At 39.5% G+C, this 23,762-nt stretch overlaps 1 protein-coding gene across 6 annotated transcripts in view; it reads left to right on the top strand.

The window, feature by feature from the left end:
- The first annotated feature begins 7,565 nt into the window (after positions 1-7,565).
- The window catches only part of ACTN1 (actinin alpha 1), a 120,635-nt gene continuing 104,438 nt past the window's right edge, over positions 7,566-23,762 (top strand). For 5 of the 6 annotated variants that reach the window (XM_026708749.2, XM_087921699.1, XM_087921698.1 and 2 more), the window contains exon 1: positions 7,702-8,015. In XM_026708749.2, coding sequence (XP_026564534.1) covers positions 7,911-8,015 — 105 coding nt within the window. In that variant the 5' untranslated portion in view covers positions 7,702-7,910. Of the gene's footprint in view, positions 8,016-23,762 lie in introns of all 6 variants that reach the window. The other variant, XM_026708727.2, reaches the window with a different exon arrangement.

The following is a 23,762-nucleotide window of genomic DNA, read 5'->3' as shown; positions in this document are numbered from 1 at the left end:
GTGTTGGAAGATGTGTTTTTTAAATTGGAAGAAGAAACATCAACCTACACCCATGACGGCAAACCTTTGGCATGCGTGCCACAGGTAGCACACAGAGCCATTTGTGCAGGCATACCAGGCCCAGGCAAACTTATCTCACTGCGTATGCACACACCTCCCAGCTGATTTTGGGCCTTTTTTCAGCCTGCCAGAGGCTAGAGGCGTGGCTTTGCAGGCCAAAAAATAGGCCCGTTTCATCACTTCCTGTATTTCCAGAAATACCGGAAGTGGCGAAACGGGCCCATTTTTTGGCCTTCAAAGCCTGCAGAGGTCCTTAAGCCTCTGGCAGGCCAAAAAAGGCATCAAATGGGCTGAAAATCAGCTGGGAGGCACAGTGCAGGTAAGGGGGCGGTGAGGGGGATTGCACGTGCATGCACAGGGCTGCGTGCATTGCCTTTTGGGTCCTGGCATGCAAGCGCAAGCATGCGCACAATTTTTGACACAGAAGCCTGAAAAGGTTAGCCACTAATGACCGACACTATGCTGATGGCATCAACTGCTAACAATACAAATGATCTGCAAGTTCTACTAACAAAAAGTTCAGAGTGAAAAAATGGGACTAAGACTAAAGTAGACCAAACTACCGATAATAACAAATACAGCAACTAGCCTTACAACAACAAAAATACTGAAGTGATGTCACTAGTGTAATGCTATAGTGCATGGGTGTCAATCTCGCAGTGTCACATCGCATGATGTTTTGCAATGTTTTTTCACTTCGCGGGGATGGGCGTGGCCGCAGGTGATGCATCTGGCCCATGGGCCACTAGTTTGACACCCCTGCTTAGTGGCATCCTTTTTTAAAGGGAATTTTATTTAGTGCTTACAGTAACATGATGCATCTATACTGAATAAACTATCAGATAACATAAAAAAATAACACCAAAACTTCCACAGATATGCTACTGATTTTGGTAAGGTGAGAGCCTTTGAAATCTGTAAAAATGGGAGGGTGTCCCACTGCCCAGAGGGAGTAAGTTCACCATGTCTGAACTGCAGGAGCCCATGAGAAGCTGGTAGAATGTATTACATCCACCTTGAAAAAAATAGCTTTGTGTATTTCAAGTCCTCATCACACTGCTACAATGATGCTTTTTCACTAGCTACACCTATCTCTGGTTCCTACAGCATGCATTAAGGGATACATTTCCTTCCCACTTTGTTCTAAAAGCTATATTATTTTTAAGGTTCTTCATATGACAATAGCAAGCAACAGTATCATACTGATTAGCTGGCATGCTCAGCCTTGGTAGTTTAATGACAGACTTCCTTTGATTGATTTCAATTGTCACTTATTCTTTCATCTCCTTCCAAAATTACATTCCACCTACTTTCACAACAACTTTTTTTTTTTAAAGGGGAAAACAGTGTAAAATTGCAAAACTGCTTTGGATATGGACTATGATGTTACAAGCTACTAACAATTCAGTCATTCATCTTGGGTGATTGTGGCGTTCTACAAACTGGTAGAAGTGGATTTTTTATTGTTCTCATCCCTGGAAAGAAATGTATACATTTATTTTCACTAGAAAATGGCAAACATCTTCTACAACAACTTCCGAGCCAATATATATTTAAAGGCATGGAGAGACACTAATTAGTTCAATTTCTTAGCTAAATGCAGTTTAGAATCTATTATTTCAGCTAAATGAAAGTTTAGAACCCATTATTTTGCTCTCTGCATTAGTGCAATATTTTGCTTATTGTTCCTTCAGGTAGAAGTGTCATAGATAATCAAATCTACTTAAAAGCTATCATGAGAAGAAGTTTTCATATATTTTGCCTGTTGGGATATTATCTGCTCTGGCCAATGCATTGAAATATTTGGATTTTGTTTCAGCCATGTCACTCTTTTGTCAGCTCTCCTTAGCTGTCTATCTGCTGCTATCTGAACGTGGGAGAAATGTCTTGGTTACATGCATGTCTCACAGCTGTTGAGGACAGGAGCACTTGTAACATGTTTAATTGCTTAATTTATGATGATGAAATGTGAGGTTTTTATTGAAATGAAACAATCATTCAAAATTAAGAATAAAGCACCATAGCATTCCTCTGATGATAACTAAAGTAACTACATACCAAATATATCAATGATTTTTGTGCATTGGACTTATGTAATATCTGGCATTGGGGACATGCAACTTTTCAAAATGCTTACCGATATTATTTTTTTCTGAAACGAGCAACCAGCAGCCTTGCAGTCCTACCTAAAGTCAGGTGTGGTAGAACTGTCAAAGAAAACAAGATTGTAGTTGTGAAACTCCAGCCGCTCCCCTTTATGTATGTGGAATGATTTCTTGACTTGGTGGGGGGGCTTGGTTGCAGATCATCTTATTATTCCGTTGACTTTTATTGTAAAATGCCATGAGCCCATCTGATTTGACAGCATGCAGATGTAATACATAAATATTTTGATCATAAATATACTCAGGTTGCAGTTTTATGCAAACTTACTTAGGGATGTTCCATTGAATCTAATGGTTATTATTTCACTGCTCACATGTGTAGGATCTGCTTGCATATGTAAAAAAGTGTCATTGTTCAATGACATTTGCTTAAATACTCATAAGAACAGAATTGAAAAATGAATATGACAGGACAGCACTCTTACTCTGAAAAGCTAACAGCTAAAACAAAAATTATTAATTACCACTCTAACATTTTATTAAGATTCCATCCAGTTAATTCTAACAAGATTATTATGCTGAGAGATTATTCCCTGCTAATGAAGATAGGTTATCCACTCATTTAATATCAAAGTCCATAATGAATGGATATTTCTGTGGCCAGATTATTAATGAAAAAAATACACCTTACAGCCTGAACAACTTCCATTTTGCCCTCAACTATCTCAGCAATAATACAGATCACATTTTCTTTTTCTCCCATGTAAATTTCTTTCTCTTCTATATATAGTAGTCCTCAACTTAACGACCGTAATTAAGCCCAAAATTTCTGTTGCTAAACAAGGTAGTTGTTAACTGAGTTGTGCCTTGTTTTGTGATTTTTTTGCCATAGTTGTCAAGAAATCACTGCAGTTGTTAAGTGAATCATATGGTCATTAAGTGAAACTGGCTTCCCCTATTGACTTTGCTTAGCTGAAGCCAGCTGGGAATGTTATAAATGGTGATCACGTGGCCCAGGACAGTGCAACCATCATAAGTAGATCCTAACTGCCACACACCTGAATTTTGATCATATGACCATGGGGATGCTACAGTGGTCATAAGTGTGAAAAATGATCAAAAATCACTTTTTTCAGTGCTGTTGTAATGTTGAACAGTCATTAAAATGATTGTAAGTCAAGGACTACCTGTAGGTAGGTAGTTATATTATTGTAGGTATATTATTGGTAATGTTATTTAATAAAACAATGAAAATCTATTTTTAAAATGATCAACATCAATAAAAACATTGCCATTTTAATTTATTTCTCAGATGCATACTTTACTTTTACTGACGAACTTTAGGTGGCTTACCAAGCTGTGACATCGGCTAGGTCAAGGTCAACCCACAAGTTTCCTTAGTTGAGGATAAAGTTGAATCTGTTTCTTCACAGACCACAGATGAACACTTACATCCGTATATTATTAAAATATTCCTTTCCTTAACCTTTAACTGGACAAAATAAATAATTTTTGCACCAAAGTTCTTCAAATGGACTAACATACAGAACATATCCAAAATCTGGGTCCCATGACTTCCAAGGAATTGAAATTAGGCAATTGTTATATTTTATGACATAAACATTACCATAAAACAGTTTTTGACATAACAAAAATGTTATAAAATATTTCCTGTGGTAATGTTTGACGCTACATAGCCCAACCAGGGCTATTTCAAGACAGATGCATCTCTGAATGCATCTCAACTTTTCCATTGAAAACAGTGCATTAGAAGTAAGAATAAGGGGGCATGCACCATCGTGCTTACCATCCCTGTCCTATTGTCCCCATTTATTTGTACCTACTTCCTGTATTCTTACTCATGTTTATACTTATATCTATTACCTTGTAAGCGATTGACAAATCAAATAAATAAAATAAATAAAGTTCTGTCATAGTTGAAGGCATTGGTAAGGAAATATCTTTGTAAGGATGACCAATGGGTCAAGAGATGTCTAGATACTACTATATAATATTGCTATTAATATTTGTGGTACACTGAGAAAGCATAAATCCCCCATATCAGTAAATAGTACATTTGTGGATGTGAGTGGAAGTATAGAATACCTTCTAAATTGCAGAATATTTGTTCAAGGCTTCTCACATTTCTGGAAACACCAACAGAAAATCATTCAGATGATACTGGGAGAGAGTCAAAGTACAGAAAGGTTGAATTTATAAATATTAAGTTAGAAAAGATCCAGTTAGAAAAGATCCATGATTGTGTACATGGTAATGGCTGCAAGATTATTATACTCATAAAGATTGGAGAGTACTGAAATTCCCACTATGGATAAATGTGAAAAATGTCAAAACTGAGCTGTTTGGTTAGGGTTTAGAAAACAATGGTTTTTTAAAAAAAATCTGGAAACCTTTTATGGACTTTTTACTAGAAGAAGAAAAAAGTGAAATTATGATTTATGGATTTAATGATTTTAAAATATGAGAATTAAGGGGTTGAAGGAGTTTCTGGAATACTTAAGATGGAGGAGAGGTTATGGGTTTGTTTATATCTGTTGAAAAGAAGGCTGAAAGTCCTCTAGTTTCTTTAGCTGTTTCTCTCTAGCTTTCTTTAGTTTCTTTGCACTTCATGTTTTTTTTCCTTGCCTCTTTCTTTTTTCTTTATTAGATTTGTTTTTTTAATGAAAAAAATCTTTAATAAACAAACTATTTAAAAATTACAAATTTTCAGGAAAAAAAATCAAGCATTTTAGCAGCATACTAATAGATGTAAAATAACATTTTAAAATAATAGGTTTTGCAACCATCTGCTCTTTATATTACCATACATATATATATATATTGCATTTTAGTTTGAAAACTGAGTGTACATAATCAATGTGAGAAGATTGGGCAAAGATGAGGAAGACACTGGAGGAGTGGGTGTTATACACTGTGCTTCCTTTTTGTATGCAATAGGAATGAGGAGAGGTCATAATTTGGGAGCAAGACAATCAGTGAATTATGCACTTTGAGTCTTTCTGCTTGTCAACTGGAGAGAAAGAAAATTAGCCTTAATGGCCTTCTCATCTTTTTGTGTGTGTTCTCTGGACTTAGGATTAGCATTAAGTGAATATGATTATGGTTCTTGACTTCAAACTATTTTGTAGACAACTGGGTTACAAAACCACAAAGATGTGGAAGAGTGCCTTAATAATTGCGGTCTTCCTGATGTTATGTAGATTGAATTGACTTTGTACTTCACAGGGACATGCTTGCAAATTACCTAAGCCTGTAAAAAAAAACTTGAACACCCTGTAATTTTCTAAATACGAGTACTTCTAGTAATCATTTTTAGGTTTTTGACAGTTTTCCAAGTTAAACCATTGGATATGTACCCATGCTCTAAATCCCAACTCCTTTTATTTCCCTCAATTATCTCACCCAAACAAAAACAGTGTAGCCTGCTTTATTCAAGTTACAGCCCTGTGTAGATCTCTTACCACTACTCCTTTTGTAGTCATTAAAATCCAATAGCAAAGTGAGCAATACAGATTGTAAGTATGCTGTTTTTCTAGCTGGGTAAAGAAGTCATATTGTGAGAAACAGTGATACAGAGAGATAGAAACAAGGACACTTTAGCAACAGCAGAACTGATTGGGGGTCACTTAAAAAGCTGGACAAACAAACTGAAAGATAGGTCCAAAGGAAGTCCTTGTGGAATTTAGTCCTTAGATGATGTTATCAATTTGTTTAAAGTACTCATTTGAATGGGCTATAGATCCTTTGGTCAACATTAGTTATGCTAAATAATAATAAGAATGTCCAGCAGCACCATTTGCCACAATATGCTTTACTGAGTCATATCTGCTTTCCTAGTCAGCCTCGTCACACAATCAACTGTCCCAGTAGAGTAAGCTAACCCTTATCTATTCCAAAATTAGCACGAAGAGCATCTATATTTTCTCTGCCTTCTGCCAACCATGATTGGGGAGGCAGAAATGGCAGAAAAAGTGAGAGTAGAAGTGGAACGGTGTTGGTCATGACATCATTTTAAAAAAATAATTCTAACATCCCTTGTGCTATTTGGTAGGATTGTAAGAATAGTCTTCCCATGTTGTGTGTTGCTGATGCATGATGCACTCTATGGAGTGAGAGAGGTGATGACTGAAATGTCCACGTCACCTAAATCTAGCCAATAGATGTCCAAGATGTTGGAAATAAAGAACAAAGCAATTTTCAGGGCTTGGTTGTAGCTGGTTGTTCCTGAAGGTAGAAAATCTACATTCTGACAAATGTTACTAATTTATTCACTTCAGTCAGCCTGACCAGTGGCCAAGGATGAAAATGAAAGTGAAAACATAACTTTTGGAGAGGCAGAACCTCTAAGCCAGAGATTGAGTCTGATTCAACAAGGAGCTTGCTTTATCAATACTTGATGTAAAACAATCAGGAACTCATCGCGAAATGTTAGGTCATCTTTAGAAAAATTTGACTTCCTTTAAAGGAAGAAAAAGTATTTTGAAAGTGTTGATACAATCCTTTAAAAAAAAAACCTGTTGTTTTACAGCATAGTTGCACAATTTTCTCTGTTCTTATAGTTGGATCACTCTTCAAAAGTGTATATGACCAAACAAAAAGATATGGCTCGGACTAAAACTAAAGTTAACTAAATACAGTTGAAATTATTCTGTATTTAACACTGTATTCAACCTTCTGTATTTAACACTTTCCCTTCGCTCACATAAGAAGTTTCAACGGGGTCATAACTTTTGGATTTGCTTAAGGAGTGGGTTTGATTGCCCAATTTATAAGGTTTACTCTTTGGCTTAAACATTTACTCTGCTAGTTTTTGCTAGAGTACTTCAGTGCAAATATCATCAAAGGTTCTAATCGGCTCTCCTCCCTTAATTCACGGGTTTATTTATATTTCTAGAACTCTCCTTAGAAACGGGAGGAACCAGATTCATATCTCTGCCTCTCAACCAAACGCACGCAGAAATAGGGCTGAATCAAAAAGCGTTTGAACCCAAGAAGAACCTCGTGGGTTTTTGTTTGTTTTCCCTCCCCAACTTGTATGTTGGACATTAAACTTTCGGGATGCCTTGAAGCGTCGACCCTCTCTGCTTAGTGCAAGAGTAAGGAGGAGAGAAATAAACCCATCGCTTTCCTACAAATCCCTTCGCGTTTTTTGAGCGAAGACCACGGGTCTCGCTCAAAAGCATCCGTCCAGCCAGCCGACCTACAACTCCGAGGAGCACCTAGACGGGAAGGGAAGGGAAAAATTGCCCCCCTTCTCACTTGAACAGATGAAATACTTCAGACGTCAACATGTCTTATAAGGGGACGGCCACGGGGGGGCGCTCTCTCAAAGCAACCTATAGGAGCTGCCGCAAGTTGCGATTGACACTCGAGAGATGCAATGGGAGGGGGGGTCCCGGTGGCCCTCGAAAGTGAACTTTGGGCAACTGTTTAGCCAATGAGGTCCCTCAGGAGGCAGGGCCAAGTGCTGTCTCCTGCTCTTCCCCCCCCCACCTCGCCCGCCCCGGGGCGTGCAAAGCTTAGATTGCGTTCTGGGTTGAGGGATCTGCCTTCTTCGCTCTCGGTCTCGCTGGTGCTGCTGCTGTGTGGTAGCTGTGCCTCGGCAGGGAGCTTGCGAGCCTAAGCAGCGCCGAAGAGGAGGAAGGAAGGGCGGGAGAAGAAGCCGCGCCGGCGACAGCAGCTTCAGAAGCAAGCGCGGAGCAAAGGCCAGCCAGCCACGCCGGGATGGATCACTATGACTCCCAGCAGACCAATGACTATATGCAGCCGGAGGACGACTGGGACAGGGATCTCCTCTTGGATCCAGCGTGGGAGAAGCAGCAGAGAAAGGTAAACATCATCATCATTATCATTATATTATTATTATTATTATTATTATTATTATTATTATTATTATTATTATTATTATTTGCTTTATTATTATTTGCTTTCGGCCCGGGGGGTGGGGTGGGAAGACGCCTTGCCCGAGACTCCTGTGGCGAACTCTTTTTCCCGAACAACGTGGGTTTGGGAACCGTGCGAGCGAGATTCCGGGGCGGGCGGGCGGGCGCACATGTTCCCCGGCCGTCTCTTTCTCTTTCCCTCTGCCCGCCTTTTCCCACGGAGCCTTGTGGACGCGGCTGCTGGTGTGTGCAGGTTGCCCGGAGGAAGCCCCGATCGTCCTGCCGTGGATCCCCGCCTTGCAAATCCACGTTTTGCAAAGCGTGGCGTTCTTCTTTTTTCGTGTTTTTTTGTTTTTACTCCTCTCCCGATTTCTGGTGAAGGGGACGAGAAGCGGAGTGGGGGGGGGGTGATTCCACTTGAGGCATACTTGTAACCCCGGGAGATCTGCTCTCTTCCCTCCACCCATCCCCCCTTACCCCTCCGAAGGTGAGGCCAGGCGTGGGAGAGAGTGCTAATAATCACCGATTTCCACCCCCACCCCGTTTCTGCCGGGTGAGGTGGGGTGGGTGGGAAGAGAAAGGTAATTGCAGAGCCTCGGCTGAAGTTAGGAGGCTTGACTCGCTGCAGTAAGCGGCGACCATTATTTTGAGGAATAAAGCGAGATTAGCTCTTGCACAGTCTCCACCATCTCTCCCCCCCCCCCCCAATATTTTGTGTTTTTAAAAATCGCCTTCTGTTCCTAAAGGCAAAAAAAAAAAGCATGAGGCTTGCTGGAGAACGGAGCGGAGGTGACGTGCGAAGGGGAGGCGGGGTGCCTTGGGGGGAGATGTTGCTGAAATAATTCGATCTATCAGGAAATCGGGGTGGGGGGGAGAGGGGGGGAGAGAGAGAGAGAGAGAAGGTCAGTGGAAGCCTTTGCCGGCCCGTCGCCAGCGGTAGCTCTGAAGTTGCTTTTCCTTTCTACTGAAGCAACAGATGTTTCCCTTGCTTAACGTCGGCAGACTTGCCTGGCAGGCTCTGCCGGCCCCTCCGGCGTTTCGCAAGGCAACCGACAAAAAGCCCCCTTCCCGGAGGGCTGTTGGAAGAGGGAAGTGGCTGCCGTTCAACGCTGTCGTTTGGAGGCTGGGCTGTTTGCACACCGAAGCGAGGAAAGGGCGCAACTAACGCGTGTCGTGGTCACAAAGTGTCGTTCAAATGAAAATACTTCTCCCCCCGCCCAACAATACCGTAGTAGGCGATTTAAAGAGATCGATGTAAAGGCAGAAGGAGATAAAGCTAAAGTTAGAGTTTGTTAGTCAGTCACTTCGCCCCCTCCTCCCCACCCCGCCTTAAAACCCCTGGGAATACAGCTCTTCTGGAGGCCCCCTTAGGAATTTGATCTCTAGGTCTTGGGGGGGGGGGAACCCACCTGGGTACATCCTCCTGAGCAAGGATGCCAAGGGCTGATGGATGACATGGTCCCGGTTTGGCGAGGCAGAATGGGTGCTCCCCCTTGCCCCAGAGATAGCCCTTTCACCAGCGGGATCAGTTTTGAATAGTGCGGTTTAGGGCCGGGCTTGTGCAAAACTCATGTCCAAAAATGGTAACATTCGTCCCATTTTTAAATTTAAGGAGGCAGCGAGGGAGGGAGATTAGGAGGCTGCTTTCTCCTTTTCCACCTCTCCCCCCCCCATCCCCATTAACCAAAGACATCCTGTATTAGCTCACTCTGGAATCCTAAGCTCTTAAACACTTCCCTTTTAGTCATTTGTGAAGTGCAATTAGAAAAGGGAGAGATCTGACAAACTTTCCTCCTAGCCATGTGGCACATGGAGGTCAGTCTTTTTTCTGTCAAGACTTGAGTTTTGTAGCCCTTTTGTCATATGAGAGAACTTGGGTGGGGAGGTGGGTAGCGGCCTGGAAATGAAAGGAATACCTTACACCACTATTTTAAAAGAAAGCTTTCATTACAAGGAGCTCTGAACAGAGGTGGAAAAAGTCCTGCTTCAAAAACATAGTAATTAAAGAATAGCCTATTATTCGCCTTGTCTAATGGTAAAAGGGAGGAGAGATAACTTTCAATGATGTGTTTTCAGTGGAAGCCAACATAAGTAAAAACTCTCTTCAACTGGATCTGCCTCCTAGCTTGACAAGGCTCCACAGACACAAGGAAAGCAGAGGAATAAATCCCTAAGAACACAATATTTATGGTGAAAAAGGTTTGTAATGCAAGAGTTTAAAAGGACAACGAAGGGAATTTAATTTCTTATCCATGTAGCATGAATGTTAAGCGGCAGATCCAAACAGTTATCTAGCAGTCATATTTTTTGTGTATCAATTAGTAAACTATAGTAAAATGAGAAATTCTATCAGTCATGTACCCATAAGAAAAAGAATTTGTCTTTCATTGTCACATATATAATTTTATTTTGTTTAATAGATAACACTCTTCCAAATGGATTTTTTAAAAAATACCCTTGGTATTTAATAATAATTTTTCAAAGTTATTTAAAAAACTCTTTAAAAATAGAGACAGAGGAGTTTCTAAGGTGACAGATCTTCATTCATCACTCTTAATGGAGGAATAAGCTTATATATTGAAAAATATTGCACAAGTAACTAAAAGAGGTCTATGGTCCTACATGTGAACAGAAATGCTCAGAATTATCTTGTGTGGCAAACTTTTTGGAATTATTTTGGAAAACCCATGATAGAAATTTATGTTTCTGTCTTTTCCTAACATTTAAAGTATTTCCCTAAATCAGGAGTATCAAACTCAATTTCATTGAGGGCTGCATCAGGGTTGTGTTTGACAGTGGGGGGCGTGGCAGGTTGGGCGTGGCCAGCTTGATGTCACTCGTGTCAGGGGTGCCTGTAATGGCCCAAATGCTCTGTCAGAGAAAATGGGCTCCTGAGCTCCGTTTCTGGTTGTGATGGCCTTCTGCAGCCCTCTGTCAGCCAAAACGGAGCTCGGGAGGGGGCTGCACGTGGCCCTCCCAAACTCGTTTTTTGCTGGCAGAGGCATTGCAGGCTGGTCCTTTCTAGGGCGGCCCCGTGGGCCAGATCTAAGCACCTTGTGGGCCAGATCTGGCCCACAGGCCTTGAGTTTGAAATCCCTGCCCTAAATGATTCAAATAACTTATATGCACTTCTAATGTCTAGAACTATACTATTAATAAAAGAGAATGTTTATAGCTCACGGTTGATATGAGGGGTTCTTGATGCTAGTCTATCAGCACTGATGATGTTACCTAGTTTGGGTAATGAAATGTCTGCAAGAAAACAAGCTGGCTCAGAGAGCATCAAGGCTCCCTTATGTTATGCTATGCTAATATATATTATATTATATTTATATATATATATATATATATATATATATATATATATATATATATATATATATATATATTAATTTATGCTATACTTCTACTATACTATATTGTTGGGGGCTGTAAAGTGGTATATAACTCTAAGTGCTATTGTGCCATTGTATTACTATACTGAAGTTCTCTGTAAATCTCACCCTCCTCTCAAAAACTTCAGCCATGCATTGGAGATCTAACCATTTTTGTAGAGAGGGGAGAGGAACAGCTCCTTATGATCTTGTACTGATCTTTATATGGTGACTTTGAGATAGCAGCTGATTAACATAGAATAGAAATAGTGGAGAGAGATGTAAGAAGAGAGTGAACAGCCCAAGTAACAGCCCTAGGTAGGTACGTGAGGAAAAAATGAGGGGAATGGTACGATTAGGAAGGAGTCAAAGAAGATAAATGTTTGGGAGCAGATCTGATTTTTGTACATTTGAATCGCTGCACTAATTTTGAAGGTCTAGGTGTAGTAATAAGTATTCTGTCCTAAGTGATCTTTATTGTTCTTTAGTGGAATATAGATTTCTTTTATCTGCTTTCAGCTACGATCCTTTGGCTGTATCTGTACAATCCAGTCAGCCATTAACTCAGTCATATCTCCATATTGGTCATTCTAAGAGCACAAACTCATGCTAAAAGGAACACAGGTCACCCTTTGGGGTATCCTAAGCCTTTGCCCAATTTCTCCAGCACTTACATAAAATCCTTGCTCCAGGTCATCATCCCGGAAAATCTTTCTGATGTGATTGGCCCCTTCCTAGTTGATCAGGCAGGTAGCAGTGCAGAAGGACTGGGAGCGGGGAAAAGCAGAGGGGGAAAAACCGGGCCGGGTTCCAAGCCCAATTTACACTTTCAACATCATCTCAGTCTGGCTGCCTGTTCTTGCTGTCATGCTTGCTTCCAGCAACATCTGTTTCCTCAATCTCTACCAACACCAACTCCCTCCCTCCCTCCCTCAACACAGCCACTGAAGACGAGCTATAAGTATGGCAAAGCCTCTCAGATCCCATACGCACTGGTCCTTACCCAAATCACCTCTTATTATCTCCCCCGCCCCCAAGGAAAACAAGCTCATGAAGGAGTCAGTCTCCAAATATATTCTGAAGCCAAGTACCAATCCAGGGGGAAGACATAGTTACTTTGAAATATTGCAGACAAATAGATTCCCACATGCTCAGAGACCTCTTAAAAGCTTTAGGTCAGATAGCCTTTGATTACTAGATAGGAAGGCAGCCTTCCCAATGTCAATCCTCACTGAGAGCAGAAGATATTGTCAGTGAGCGAAGGAAAGGGAACAAGAGAAACACACAAGTAGTCTTCTCATCTATGATGCCCGGGAAAACTTGATAGGCCTTGTAAAATACAAGGGAGTAAATATCACACAAATACTTTTTACGGCATAGCAATGTTCACAGCATGCTTTATTTATAGAGAGCTCCTAGTATGTAGGTAAACAAAGAAGCACAATTTCTCATTTGGAGTCATTAAGAGGAAAGGAAGAGTGCCTGTAAGCAACTTGATAACAGCTTGTGTGCACGCACATGTGTGCATGCATATTAGATGTGAATTAGTTGATACCTACAGCCAGTCAACGTTAGGCATATTCAGTCAATCGCTGCCACAATTTGAGCAGTGAATTTTATAATGATATATTTGGATTTTCTAGCCCCTTTATAAGCCCAACTCTTTTTTTTTTCTTTAAAGATTAATTTCAGAAAATAAAATACAGGCTGAATAGTCAACACCTTGTTGACGATGCAAACTCTGTCAAGGATCTTGGAGTACTCATCTCTAATGACCTAAGTGCTAGAGCCCACTGTAACTACATAGCCAAAAAGGCATTAAGAGTTGTTAATCTTACGTAGCTTTTTCTCTGGTAATATTACACTACTAACTAGAGCATACAAAACATTTGCTAGACCAATACTCGAATACAGCTCATCAGTCTGGAACCCTCATTGCGTATCTGATATTAACACAGTTGAGAAAGTCCAGAAATATTTCACAAGAAGAGTTCTCCACTCCTCTACTTGTTGCAGAATACCTTATGCAACCAGACTCAAAATTCTAGACCTAGAAAACCTAGAACTACATTGCCTTCGGTCCAATCTAAGTATAAGTATATAAAATCATACATTGCAATGTCCTACCTGTCAATGAATACTTCAGCTTCAACCACAACAATACAAGAGCAAACAGTAGATACAAACTCAAGGTTAATTGCACCAAACTTGATTGCAGGAAATACGACTTCAGCAACAGAGTGGTCAATGTCTGGAATACTCTACCTGACTCTGTGGTTTCTTCCCCAAACCCCAAAAACTAACCTTAGACTTTCTACTATTGACCTCACCCCTTTCCTAATAGGTCTGTAGGGGGCGTGCATAAGTACACCAATGTGCCTACCATCCCTGTCCTATTGTTTCTTTTATTTCTTTTATTTATATGTATCCTTAAGTATGTTTATACTTAAACATGTTATCCTGTAAGCAATTGACAAAAATAAATAAATAAAATAAAATAAAAATAGGTCTATGTGGGCACAGCTCTTAACGAGAGAACATAACCAAAGCACAACTCTGCTAAACTTCATAACTAACCACCATGATGGTCAATGGTATAATGTGAACATAGGCCTTGCATATAAAATGCCTTCAATTAGAAATTAGGACTATTCTACTTTACTTCTTGAATCTGTATTGCACTATTTCTTTGAAAGCTCAAGGTGATGCAAGGCCTCTCCTAATTTATCCCAACCACAGACTTGTGAGGTGAGTGAGACAGGCAGCGACTGGCCCAAACTCACCTTGTGAATCCTTCTTGAGTAGAGGGATTTGAAACTTTGTGCTGTTCTGTATTGCTGCCCCCATAAAATTAAGGCAGAATGAAACAAGACAATCTGTAGTGTACTGTAGGACCCGAACATTTCTGTTGCTAAGCAAGGCAGTTGCTGAGTTGTGCCTCGTTTTATTTTATTTTTGCCACGGTTGTTAAGTGAATCACTGCATTGTTAAATGAGTCGTGTGGATGTTAAGCAAATCTTGCTTCTCCTATTGCCTTTGTTTTTTGGAAGCCAGCAGGGAAGGTTATGGTGATAACATAACCCCAGGACAGTGCAATTGTCATAAATACATGTCAGTTGCCAAGCACCCAAATTTTGATCATGTGACCATGAAGGTGCAGCAATGGTGGTAAGTATGAAAAATGGCCATAAGTTACCTTTTTTCAGTGCCGTTGTCACTAAACGAATGGTTGTTAAGTCAAGCACTATGTTATATTTTCAAGTGCATTTCTCATCTCAACCTTTATTTTTAAACGGCTTTATATGTTTCATTAGATGCTTCTAAAGGCAGTTAACCAAAGGGAAGAAAATTAATATTTTGCATTGTGATAGAATGCAAATAGTATAATAAAAGCAGCAAAACCAAAGTATGCATTAAAGTAAATTATTGGTTAAAGTGCAGCAAGTAAATTCGTAACTGGTACTGAATTGGCATAAGGATCAGCAGAATATGGAAAGACTCTGCCTCCAAATATAAACCTAACTTTAGTCACACCTGCCTTGTTTCTAAAGTAGGGGTCTCCGGCCTTGGCAACTTTTAAGACCTGTGGACTTCTGGGAGTTGCAGTCCACAAGTCTTAATGTTGCCAAGGCCGGAGACCCCTGTTCTAAACTATTTACAGTGCGATCTCCCTTACAGACTGAGCAGGATGAAGTAAACACAAGTACCCTTTCAGAAACGTTTATTGTTATTATGCAGTTGTAAATTATAACTGAAAATGTCACTCCTGCACATCTGAGGAATATTATTTTATAGCAAGCAAACTGGTTGCCTCTGACTACACTGGGTGGAATCAATTAAGCCCTTCTGTTGACAAAACTGCATGCCTTGGCAGAATTAGGAATGAGCTTTGTCTTTTCCCTTACCACAGGTCTGCCCTGCTCTATCTCCTTTACTCTACAAATTGGGGATTGAGAAAGCCAAACGAGAAGATTAAAATGGTGGAAACCTAACTTCACATGTTTCTGCTTGGATCGGCTGCTTGTTACCTTTCAACCTAAGCTTCCTGCATCACAATAGAGAGCTGTAGAAAGGAGAACATGCATGCCAGCTTGTGCTTCTGGGTGAGACAGAATATAGGCATATAATAAGTGTGTCAATCAGTTTGAGGACGAGAGGCAAAAACCCTGTCCTATGAATAGAGTCTGCCTGTCATTCAAGTCACGATTTGTTCAGCACTCCAGAGATTTAATTTATCCGTATATCCTGAGACATCCCATAGCTTTGTGTTTCATCAGATTGGGACATAATTTTGGAATCCTTGGTTTTTCAGCATGCAAACAATCCTTCATTTATGGCTTCCCACCTACGGGATTATTAAGTTACCGTGTTTCTCATATAATAAGGCCGGGTCTTTTTTTTTTTTTTTGAGCCCTGAAAAAATGGCTAGGCCGTCTTTTCGGGGGTCACTTAATTCCCCCCCCCCCCCGGCATCTTCAGGCGGGCGAGCGGCGACAGCTTGGATGTTGACCTCGGCATTGGTGGGGCACTTCGTATCGGGGTCAACGCAGGCAGCATCATATCCGGGTGTGCAACCAAAGTACTTCCTAAACAGCAAGCCCCCCACCATTCCCACCCCATTTCACATGTTTTAATATAGGCCTTAATTTGGGGGGAGGGGCTTAATTTCATTTCATGCCTATAAAACATGCTGGGACTTCCTTTGGGGGAGGCTATATTGTTGGAGAAACAGGGTAATTGTTTGCTTCCTGTTCCCAGAATATGCAGACAGAAGCTAATCAAATTTTATTTTATTATCTGAAAAACAAGCTCCTCTCTCCCCCCCTCGCCCCTCCCATAGTTATAAGAAAAGGGCAGCCTAGCATTATGTAGGATACTGGATATGGGAGATCTATAAGCTTTCAAGGGGTTGTTCAAGTTGAGTTCTGGGAAAAGTATGATTTTTGAGCGATGAGGAACTGTAATCTTTAAAAAGCTTGTCTTATTAAAATGTAAAGGAAAGAAGGGGAAATGATAAACAGGCCTGTTTTTGACTTTTGTACAGCCTTCTGTTTCTTATAGGAGGCTTGTTTTATGGGATTAATGTGCTTTTTTCTTTTTAAATTCCAAAATATTTTGCATGTTTTTGAGCTGAGCTGCTTGATCTTATTAGAGTAAACAGCAAAGTTTCTTTCCCAGTGTGCTGGAATATTACAACTCTCATATTTCCCACAGGTAAATTTGTGCTGGGTAGGAATTCTGAGGGTTGTCGTTTAACATATTAGACGCCGCCACGATGCTAGAATATCCCTTGCAGGGTTTTAATAGGGTAATTGCTGTTGTCTGTTGTGCTGTGAGGTTCGGAAGAAGATAAATTCATTTATTCATATTGGCTAAACATGGGTAATGTAATCCATACAACAAAAATAATTAGCCCTTTTCATTGAGGTAATATATGCAACTCCTAAGTTGTCCTTGACACCAGCTTGCATATTCTTGACTGTGTGGGTCCCTTGAGAAATGTATGAAGTGGTTACATTAGTCTGAGCAGAAGGAAATCCATTAGTTCAAAACAGTTAATGCTAATTCGGTGCTTCTGCAAGTCCCTTGTGGATCAGCTTACATATAAATATATATTGTACCCAACAGTTTTTGTATTAATCAATGATTTTAAAGAAAAACATTTTTACTCTCACAGACCAGCTTAAAATTCAGAATATGTTGTTACAGGTAGTCCTCGACTTATGATTGAGCCCAAAATTTCTGTTGCTAAGTGAGACACTTGTTAAGTGAGCTTTTGCCCCATTTTACGATTTTTCTTGTCCCATATATTAACTGAATCACTGCAGTTGTTAAATTAGTCAAACTGTTGTTAAGTGAATCTGGTTTCCCCATTGGCTTTGCTTGTCAGAAGGTCACAAAAGGGGATTTATGACTTTTCTTGGGGATGTTGCAATGGTCATAAGTGTGAAAAATGGTCATGAGTCACCTTTTTCAGTGTTGTTGTAACTTTAAATGATCCCCAAATGAACTGTTGTAAGACGAGGACTATCTATAATGTTTTTTAAAGGAAGGAGTAAAAGGAATGCATACACAACACATATATTGTAAAGAGGAGGCAAAGAATATATGGTTTCATAATTGATAGGTCTTCTACTTAATGTCTTAAAATAAGGATGCTGTATTTCACTTGTTTCTGTTTCTTGTTTTGTTGGAAGGACAGATAGGATAAGGGACTTCTACACCTGTGTAACCTTCTCATAATAGACAGGGATGGCATCTCATTTCTGCTTAAAGTAAGGATGATGTACACATTCCTGCCACATTTCTACTTGGCTCCACCTACTAACTTGCCACATTCTGTGTCTAATGGAAGTTCCATTAAGTTTAATAATCTCTGACTGTAGATTTTGGCTAGATTTGTGACTTAAGAAATATTGATTTTGCGGGAACTCTACCTTCAAGAATGCCTATTTTCTGTTTTTGTTTTACTAAGGAAATGCATGTATCTTCATGCCCTTTGTATAAGCTTGTAGCAATGCTTAGTTTCCCCTTGCTGGGTTTGGTGTTTGTAAGTTGTATGGTTCCTAGGTTGTATAGTAAGAAGATAACCTTGAATACAGAATTCAAGAACCATTCAGTGAATGTCACCTTCAAAGAAGGGATAAGAAAGAAACTCAAGATAATCCTTCCTTGATTCTGTTTGGTGTAGGTAATCCTTAACTTACAATAATAGTTTGTTTAGTGACCATTTAAAGTTACAACATCACTGAAACAATGGACTTATGACCGTTTTTCACACTTACAACTATTACAGTATCCCCATGGTCATGTGATCAAAATTCATATGCTTGGCAACTGATTCATATTTATGACGGTTGCAGTCCCTTGGAGTCATACGATCACTTTTTGCAGCCTTCTGACAAGCAAAGTCAATGGGGAAGCCAGATTTACTTAACAACCATGTTATTAATTTAACAAGTACAGTGACTCACTTCAACTGTGGCAAGAAAAATAAAGTGGGGCAAAACTCACTTAACAAATGTCTCATAGCCGCAGGAATTTTGGGCTCAGTTGTGGTCATAAGTCAAGGACTACCTGTATATGAGTGGGTGAAGGGAAACTTTTTCAAACTTTCAAGTTTATGTTTTTACAAGTTATATAACACTAGAATTCCAGTAGTCATTTTTAGAATGTTTCCTGATCTGGTCTATCTTGAAGGGTTCATATAAGTAGAAGAAATAATTTACTTGGACAAGTACATAAGTCAGTTAAAGCAGATATAGCATAATTGTTTATAATAATAGATCCATCTATTATTGTTAATAATAATTGTTAAGAATAGACCATCTAGTTTGACCCAGTATGGTTTTGTAGCAAAATCAAGTGGCATTCTCTGTCATTAATTCTATAAATTTCTTCATTCAGATATTTCAGATATAAATCTAATTACTTGACATTCTTGTATGATTCAAATAATGTCTACTGGGATTTTGCAGTTTCTTATATCTGTATATGACTTTTTCTAACTGGATCATTTTATTAATCAATTTATTAATTGTTTATAATTTCACAATTATCAGTCCCTCGGCAGTGTTGTTTACTATGTTTTAAATATCTACCAAAAAACATTACAAATTACCATTAATCTTGGAAAAACAATAAACCAAAACTTGAAATGGTAGCAATTCATACAACAGTTACATTTAAAGTGGTGCTTTCTCATTCAAATTATCTGAAAAATCTCAATTTTAACTCATTTCTGAAAGGTCAACAAAGTTGGGGCTTATCTAATTTCCAGGGAGAGGCTATCCCATTGCATTGGGGTAGGTTGGAGAATCCTCTCCTCTTGGCCTGTGAGCCCTAATCTCACACATTGACGTTTTGTTCATGCGTTATGTTCAAATGGGCTTCCCCAACTTCTTTGGACAGGTGGGTACTTTTGACATTTTTGAAAGCATGTTGGGGGTGCATTCACAAACTAGTAGCCACGTCTGCACTGTCTACACCACTATTCTAAGCTAGGTCAGGTGGATTTCTAACGCCAGTTTATTTTCCTCTTTTTAAGCATTTCCAAACAGTACTTGGCAAATACCACCCACCATTTTTCTTTTAATTGTTAAGAATTAGTTAATTAAAAATCTGTAGAGGCCTGTATGAAATTCCTAGAACTAAATGGAAATTGCAGCATCGCCCGTTTAATTTTATTTATGCTTCGAATGATATTTTACATGATGGGTGGGGCAGACAAATGCTGAGAGAGGCACCATATCGCGGATCCAAAGCTAAACCATAATTCATGCCTGCTAGACAAACAGATTGCCTTCACATATCATAGTAAGCCTGAAGCAAGCAATCCATGAAGTGTATGTCACCCCCAACCCAATTTTCCATTTTTAACCTTCAGAGAACCTCTAAAGTGAATCGAATCAATTTTTGGGTTCTTAAAACAGTATTTTCAATTTGTGCGGATAAAAGATTAGACGGTAATCCTCTGCTTTAGAAGATGAATATCTTAAGTCATTAATTTTTCCTTTTAAAACCCAAATAAGTTTAGCTACCTGTTTGGGTGTTTTATTGGTCGCATTTCTTATGTCCCTTAAAAGCCGAAAAGAAAAAGAAGCAATCTTCTACTGCATATAAACTGTACACCTTTGCATGAGCCAAAACCAAGCAGAAATGTTGGTGTATAAAACCTGCGTGGAGATGGAATGCATAACTCAAGCTTGTCTTGAGTCATCATAAGTATGATACAATGCCTCAGGTAGTAAACTGTGGAGAAATTCTGAATATTACAACTGCCAAGCAAATAATTGCCATTGAATTTTTGTGTGCAGTCAGAACATCATTTTGTTCAATCTGTATACACTTATGCCTCTGAGATGGCAGTGGGGCTGGAAATGGATGGGATGAGGGTCCTTTAAGCAGCATCCAAATAAATGTCTTATCCTTTGGAACAACTCCCCAGTGCATAAATATTGCCGGTACACTTTTAAAATAACCTCTGACTGTTTTCTAACCTCTAAGATGTTTTCATGAGTTCCCTTTCAACACATCTGCATCCCTTGGCGTTTAGTACAAGTTACTCTCTATTTCTTCCCCTCTCCTTTTTTTCAGAGAAATAGATAAATGGGTAAACAAATTGCTACAGAAACCATAAATCTTCACTAAGAAACCATAAATCTTCACTAAGATACCATATGGTTCTTATTTAAAATATAAGTGCCTGAGCAGCTTCCCAGCTGCTACCTTGCAATCAAGTCCTGAAAAGCCACAGCGGTTAAGAATGGTGAGATAACTCCTTTGGTGTACAGTCACTTCTGCAGATGCTGACGGACAGACTCTTTTCTCCGTGAGGTGTGAAGGGGTGTTCAAAAAGACAAGTGGCGGAAGTCAAGTGTTTTCATTTTGTAGTTTTGTATTACCAGAACAAGCTGATTGTTAAGGGATTTGTTTGTTATGTATTTTAACCAGTTTCTTACTTGTTGACACACTAGATCAGGGGTGTCAAATTCGCGATGAAACATCGCCTGACGTATCACAACTTTCCCCCTTCACTAAAATGGGGTGGCCGTGGACAGCAGGTGATGCATCTAGCCCATGGGCCACGAGTTTGACACCCCTGCACTAGATAGTTTTTTTTCATAAGTAGGAAGCATATTTCCAAACTTTTCCTTTATTCCCCATATCTATTTTGCATTTCAAAATGATATTGTAATAATCTCTCTTGGAGACCAAATCCATTTCTCTTTGACAGTCTGCACATCCTGGTTGCTAAAGACATCACAAAATTGACTGAATTGAAAGTTAGTTTCAGTGATGGGGAGAGTGGGGCAATGTTAGTTGGGTTTCATTTCTAAACAACTTCCTTCACTTGTCACACACCATCTAGCAAGCTGCTCTTGAAATGTCCTGCTTGTGATTTTATCAGAGGCACCTGAGACAGGTGTGGGATACACAGTAATAGACAAGTTGGAGCCTGGAGCTTAGAGACAAGTTAGCACCTGGCTTAAGCAGCAATTAAACCCAGTTATCACTTCTTTAGCATGTGATAAAATTCTTTAGATTGCACCAGATATTTGTTTACAGAGCTTTCCCATCCTAGGTAGTAATAATTTCCCAATTTCCTTCCCCAATTCAGCTGCAGATATTGCCCAAAAAACCTTACTCCGCCCTCCTAGTCAGACCCATTTTTCACATGCTGATGTTTTCCTTCATTGCTAATATCTCAGTATAAAGCACAATATTCTGCAACAAAATTTACAAAGTAACAGGAGACAGTAGATAACCTTTCAGAAGTGTCAACACCAAGGAATTTTTGATGTACTAGCCTGCCTCCACTCTTCTCTTCATACTAATGCAATAAGTATGCTGGAGTTTAAATAGTATTCAGATTTAGATGATACTGGCACTTGGAGAATGAAAATCTGTAATCCCTTTTGATGTATGGGTAGGTGCCGTAGTGTGTTGCATGATCCTTTAAAGGAACAACTAATATCTTGTACCAACTTTCTTTCTCCAGTCTTTGTTTAAAATTTACACAAAATTTCTAGAATTCCCAGTCTTAATGGCAAACAGCCTTATTGATTAGGAATTCTGATACTATTGTCCAAGTTATTCGGAAAATGTCAAGTTGGAGAAAAAAAATCCATTGGGCTATGGTTTCTTTTTTACTTAATATTTTAAACTTTCTCAGAATGGTGATGCTGTGAGCTGTGTGATTGGCGTATGTAAATAGACCTCAACTTATGATCACAGTTGTGCCCCAAATTTCAGTTGCTAAGCAAGACAGTTCTTAAGTAAGTTTTGCCCCATTTTACAGCCTTCCCTGCCACAGAAAGTGAATCACTGAAGTTATTCAATTAGTAATATAATTAAGTGAATCTGGCTTCCGCATTGACTTTACTTGTCAAGCTTGAAGAAGGTGACCCTGGAGCACTGAAATTGTAATGAATACTATGTCATTTGCCAAGCGCCTGAATTTTGATCGCATAACCCTGAGGATGCTGCAACAGTTATACGTGTGAATGAATGATGGACATAAGTCAATATTTCAGTGCCAATGTAACTTTGAATGCTCACTAAACATATGGCTGTATGTTGAAGACTGCCTGTAGAGACTCACGGGGGTAGACTGATCAGGGATAATGGTATAGGAAATTGTATGTGTTAGCTGAGATGTATGATGATCAGAAAGATGATTAGCATTCTGAAATGAGGTTCTCTTTCCTGCCTCAAAAAGTTTGGCAGAAGTGTAGCAGATATTGAAAATTAACTACAGGTAGCTCAACTTACAACCACATTTGAGCCCAGAATTTCTATTATTAAGTGAGACATTTGTTACGTGAGTTTTGCCCCATTTTACAAATTTTCTTGCCACATATGTTAAGTGAATCACTGCAGTTGTTAAATTAGTAACATGGTTGTTAAGTGAATCTGATTTTCCCATTGGCTTTGCTGATCGGAAGTTTGCAAAGAATGTTCACATGATCCCAGGACACTGCAACCATCAGAAATAAGAACCAGTTGTCAAGCATTAAAATGTAAATAATGTGAACATGGTACTGCAACATTTGTAACTGTGAAAAATGGTCATAAGTCATTTTTTCAGTGCTGGCTGTCAGGACTTCAACAAATCCACCCCCAATCAAATCATAAGTCTCTAGCTGCATCTCAGAGAAAAGAAAATTGATTTGTTAGAAGTGGCCATGTTGGTATTAGCTGGATGCAGCCGATACTAAAATACACCATTCATTTCCCCCTTGACCCTGGTCTTACCCGCCCACCCCCTGGATGTGTATTCTCCAATGGGACACATCCATCCCCAAGAGTCATCAATTATGCTCTCTAATAATATTCTTGTGCTCTGACAACTTTGGGCTGCCAGGGTGATTATCTAAGCACTTAAGGAATGCACTGTTTTCCCCCATTCCCTTTTTCTGGCAGCTAAAAAGACCAAAGGAGTATCTTTTTAGTTGACACTGTCACTTTGAACAGACATTAAATGAAATGTTGTAAGTCAAGGACTACCTGTATTGAAAAGGAACCACACTAGTTTTTGACACAGGAGTATAGATATATATTAAAGGGTAAAGCAAGATTCAGTATTCATTGCTATTGCATATTCATTTGCAGTCCAGCACAATATTTTGCCATAGCGTTATCTGAAGGGCATTTTTGATAGAGTAAAACATTTGTGTGACTCTAATCTTATTCCTCATCCTTGCCTTTTTTTAAAAAAATAATCCAATCTAATCTAATCATTTTTGGGATATGCTCAAAATCCATATCCCTAGCCTTCCTGTCCATTAAATTATCGTGACATATTGCCCTAGTTTGTT

The sequence above is a fragment of the Pseudonaja textilis genome, chromosome 1, assembly GCF_049901715.1.
Source record: "Pseudonaja textilis isolate UNSWEBS1 chromosome 1, rPseTex1.2, whole genome shotgun sequence".
NCBI classification, from domain to species: domain Eukaryota; kingdom Metazoa; phylum Chordata; class Lepidosauria; order Squamata; family Elapidae; genus Pseudonaja; species Pseudonaja textilis.
This window is presented reverse-complemented; position numbering and strand designations above follow the sequence as displayed.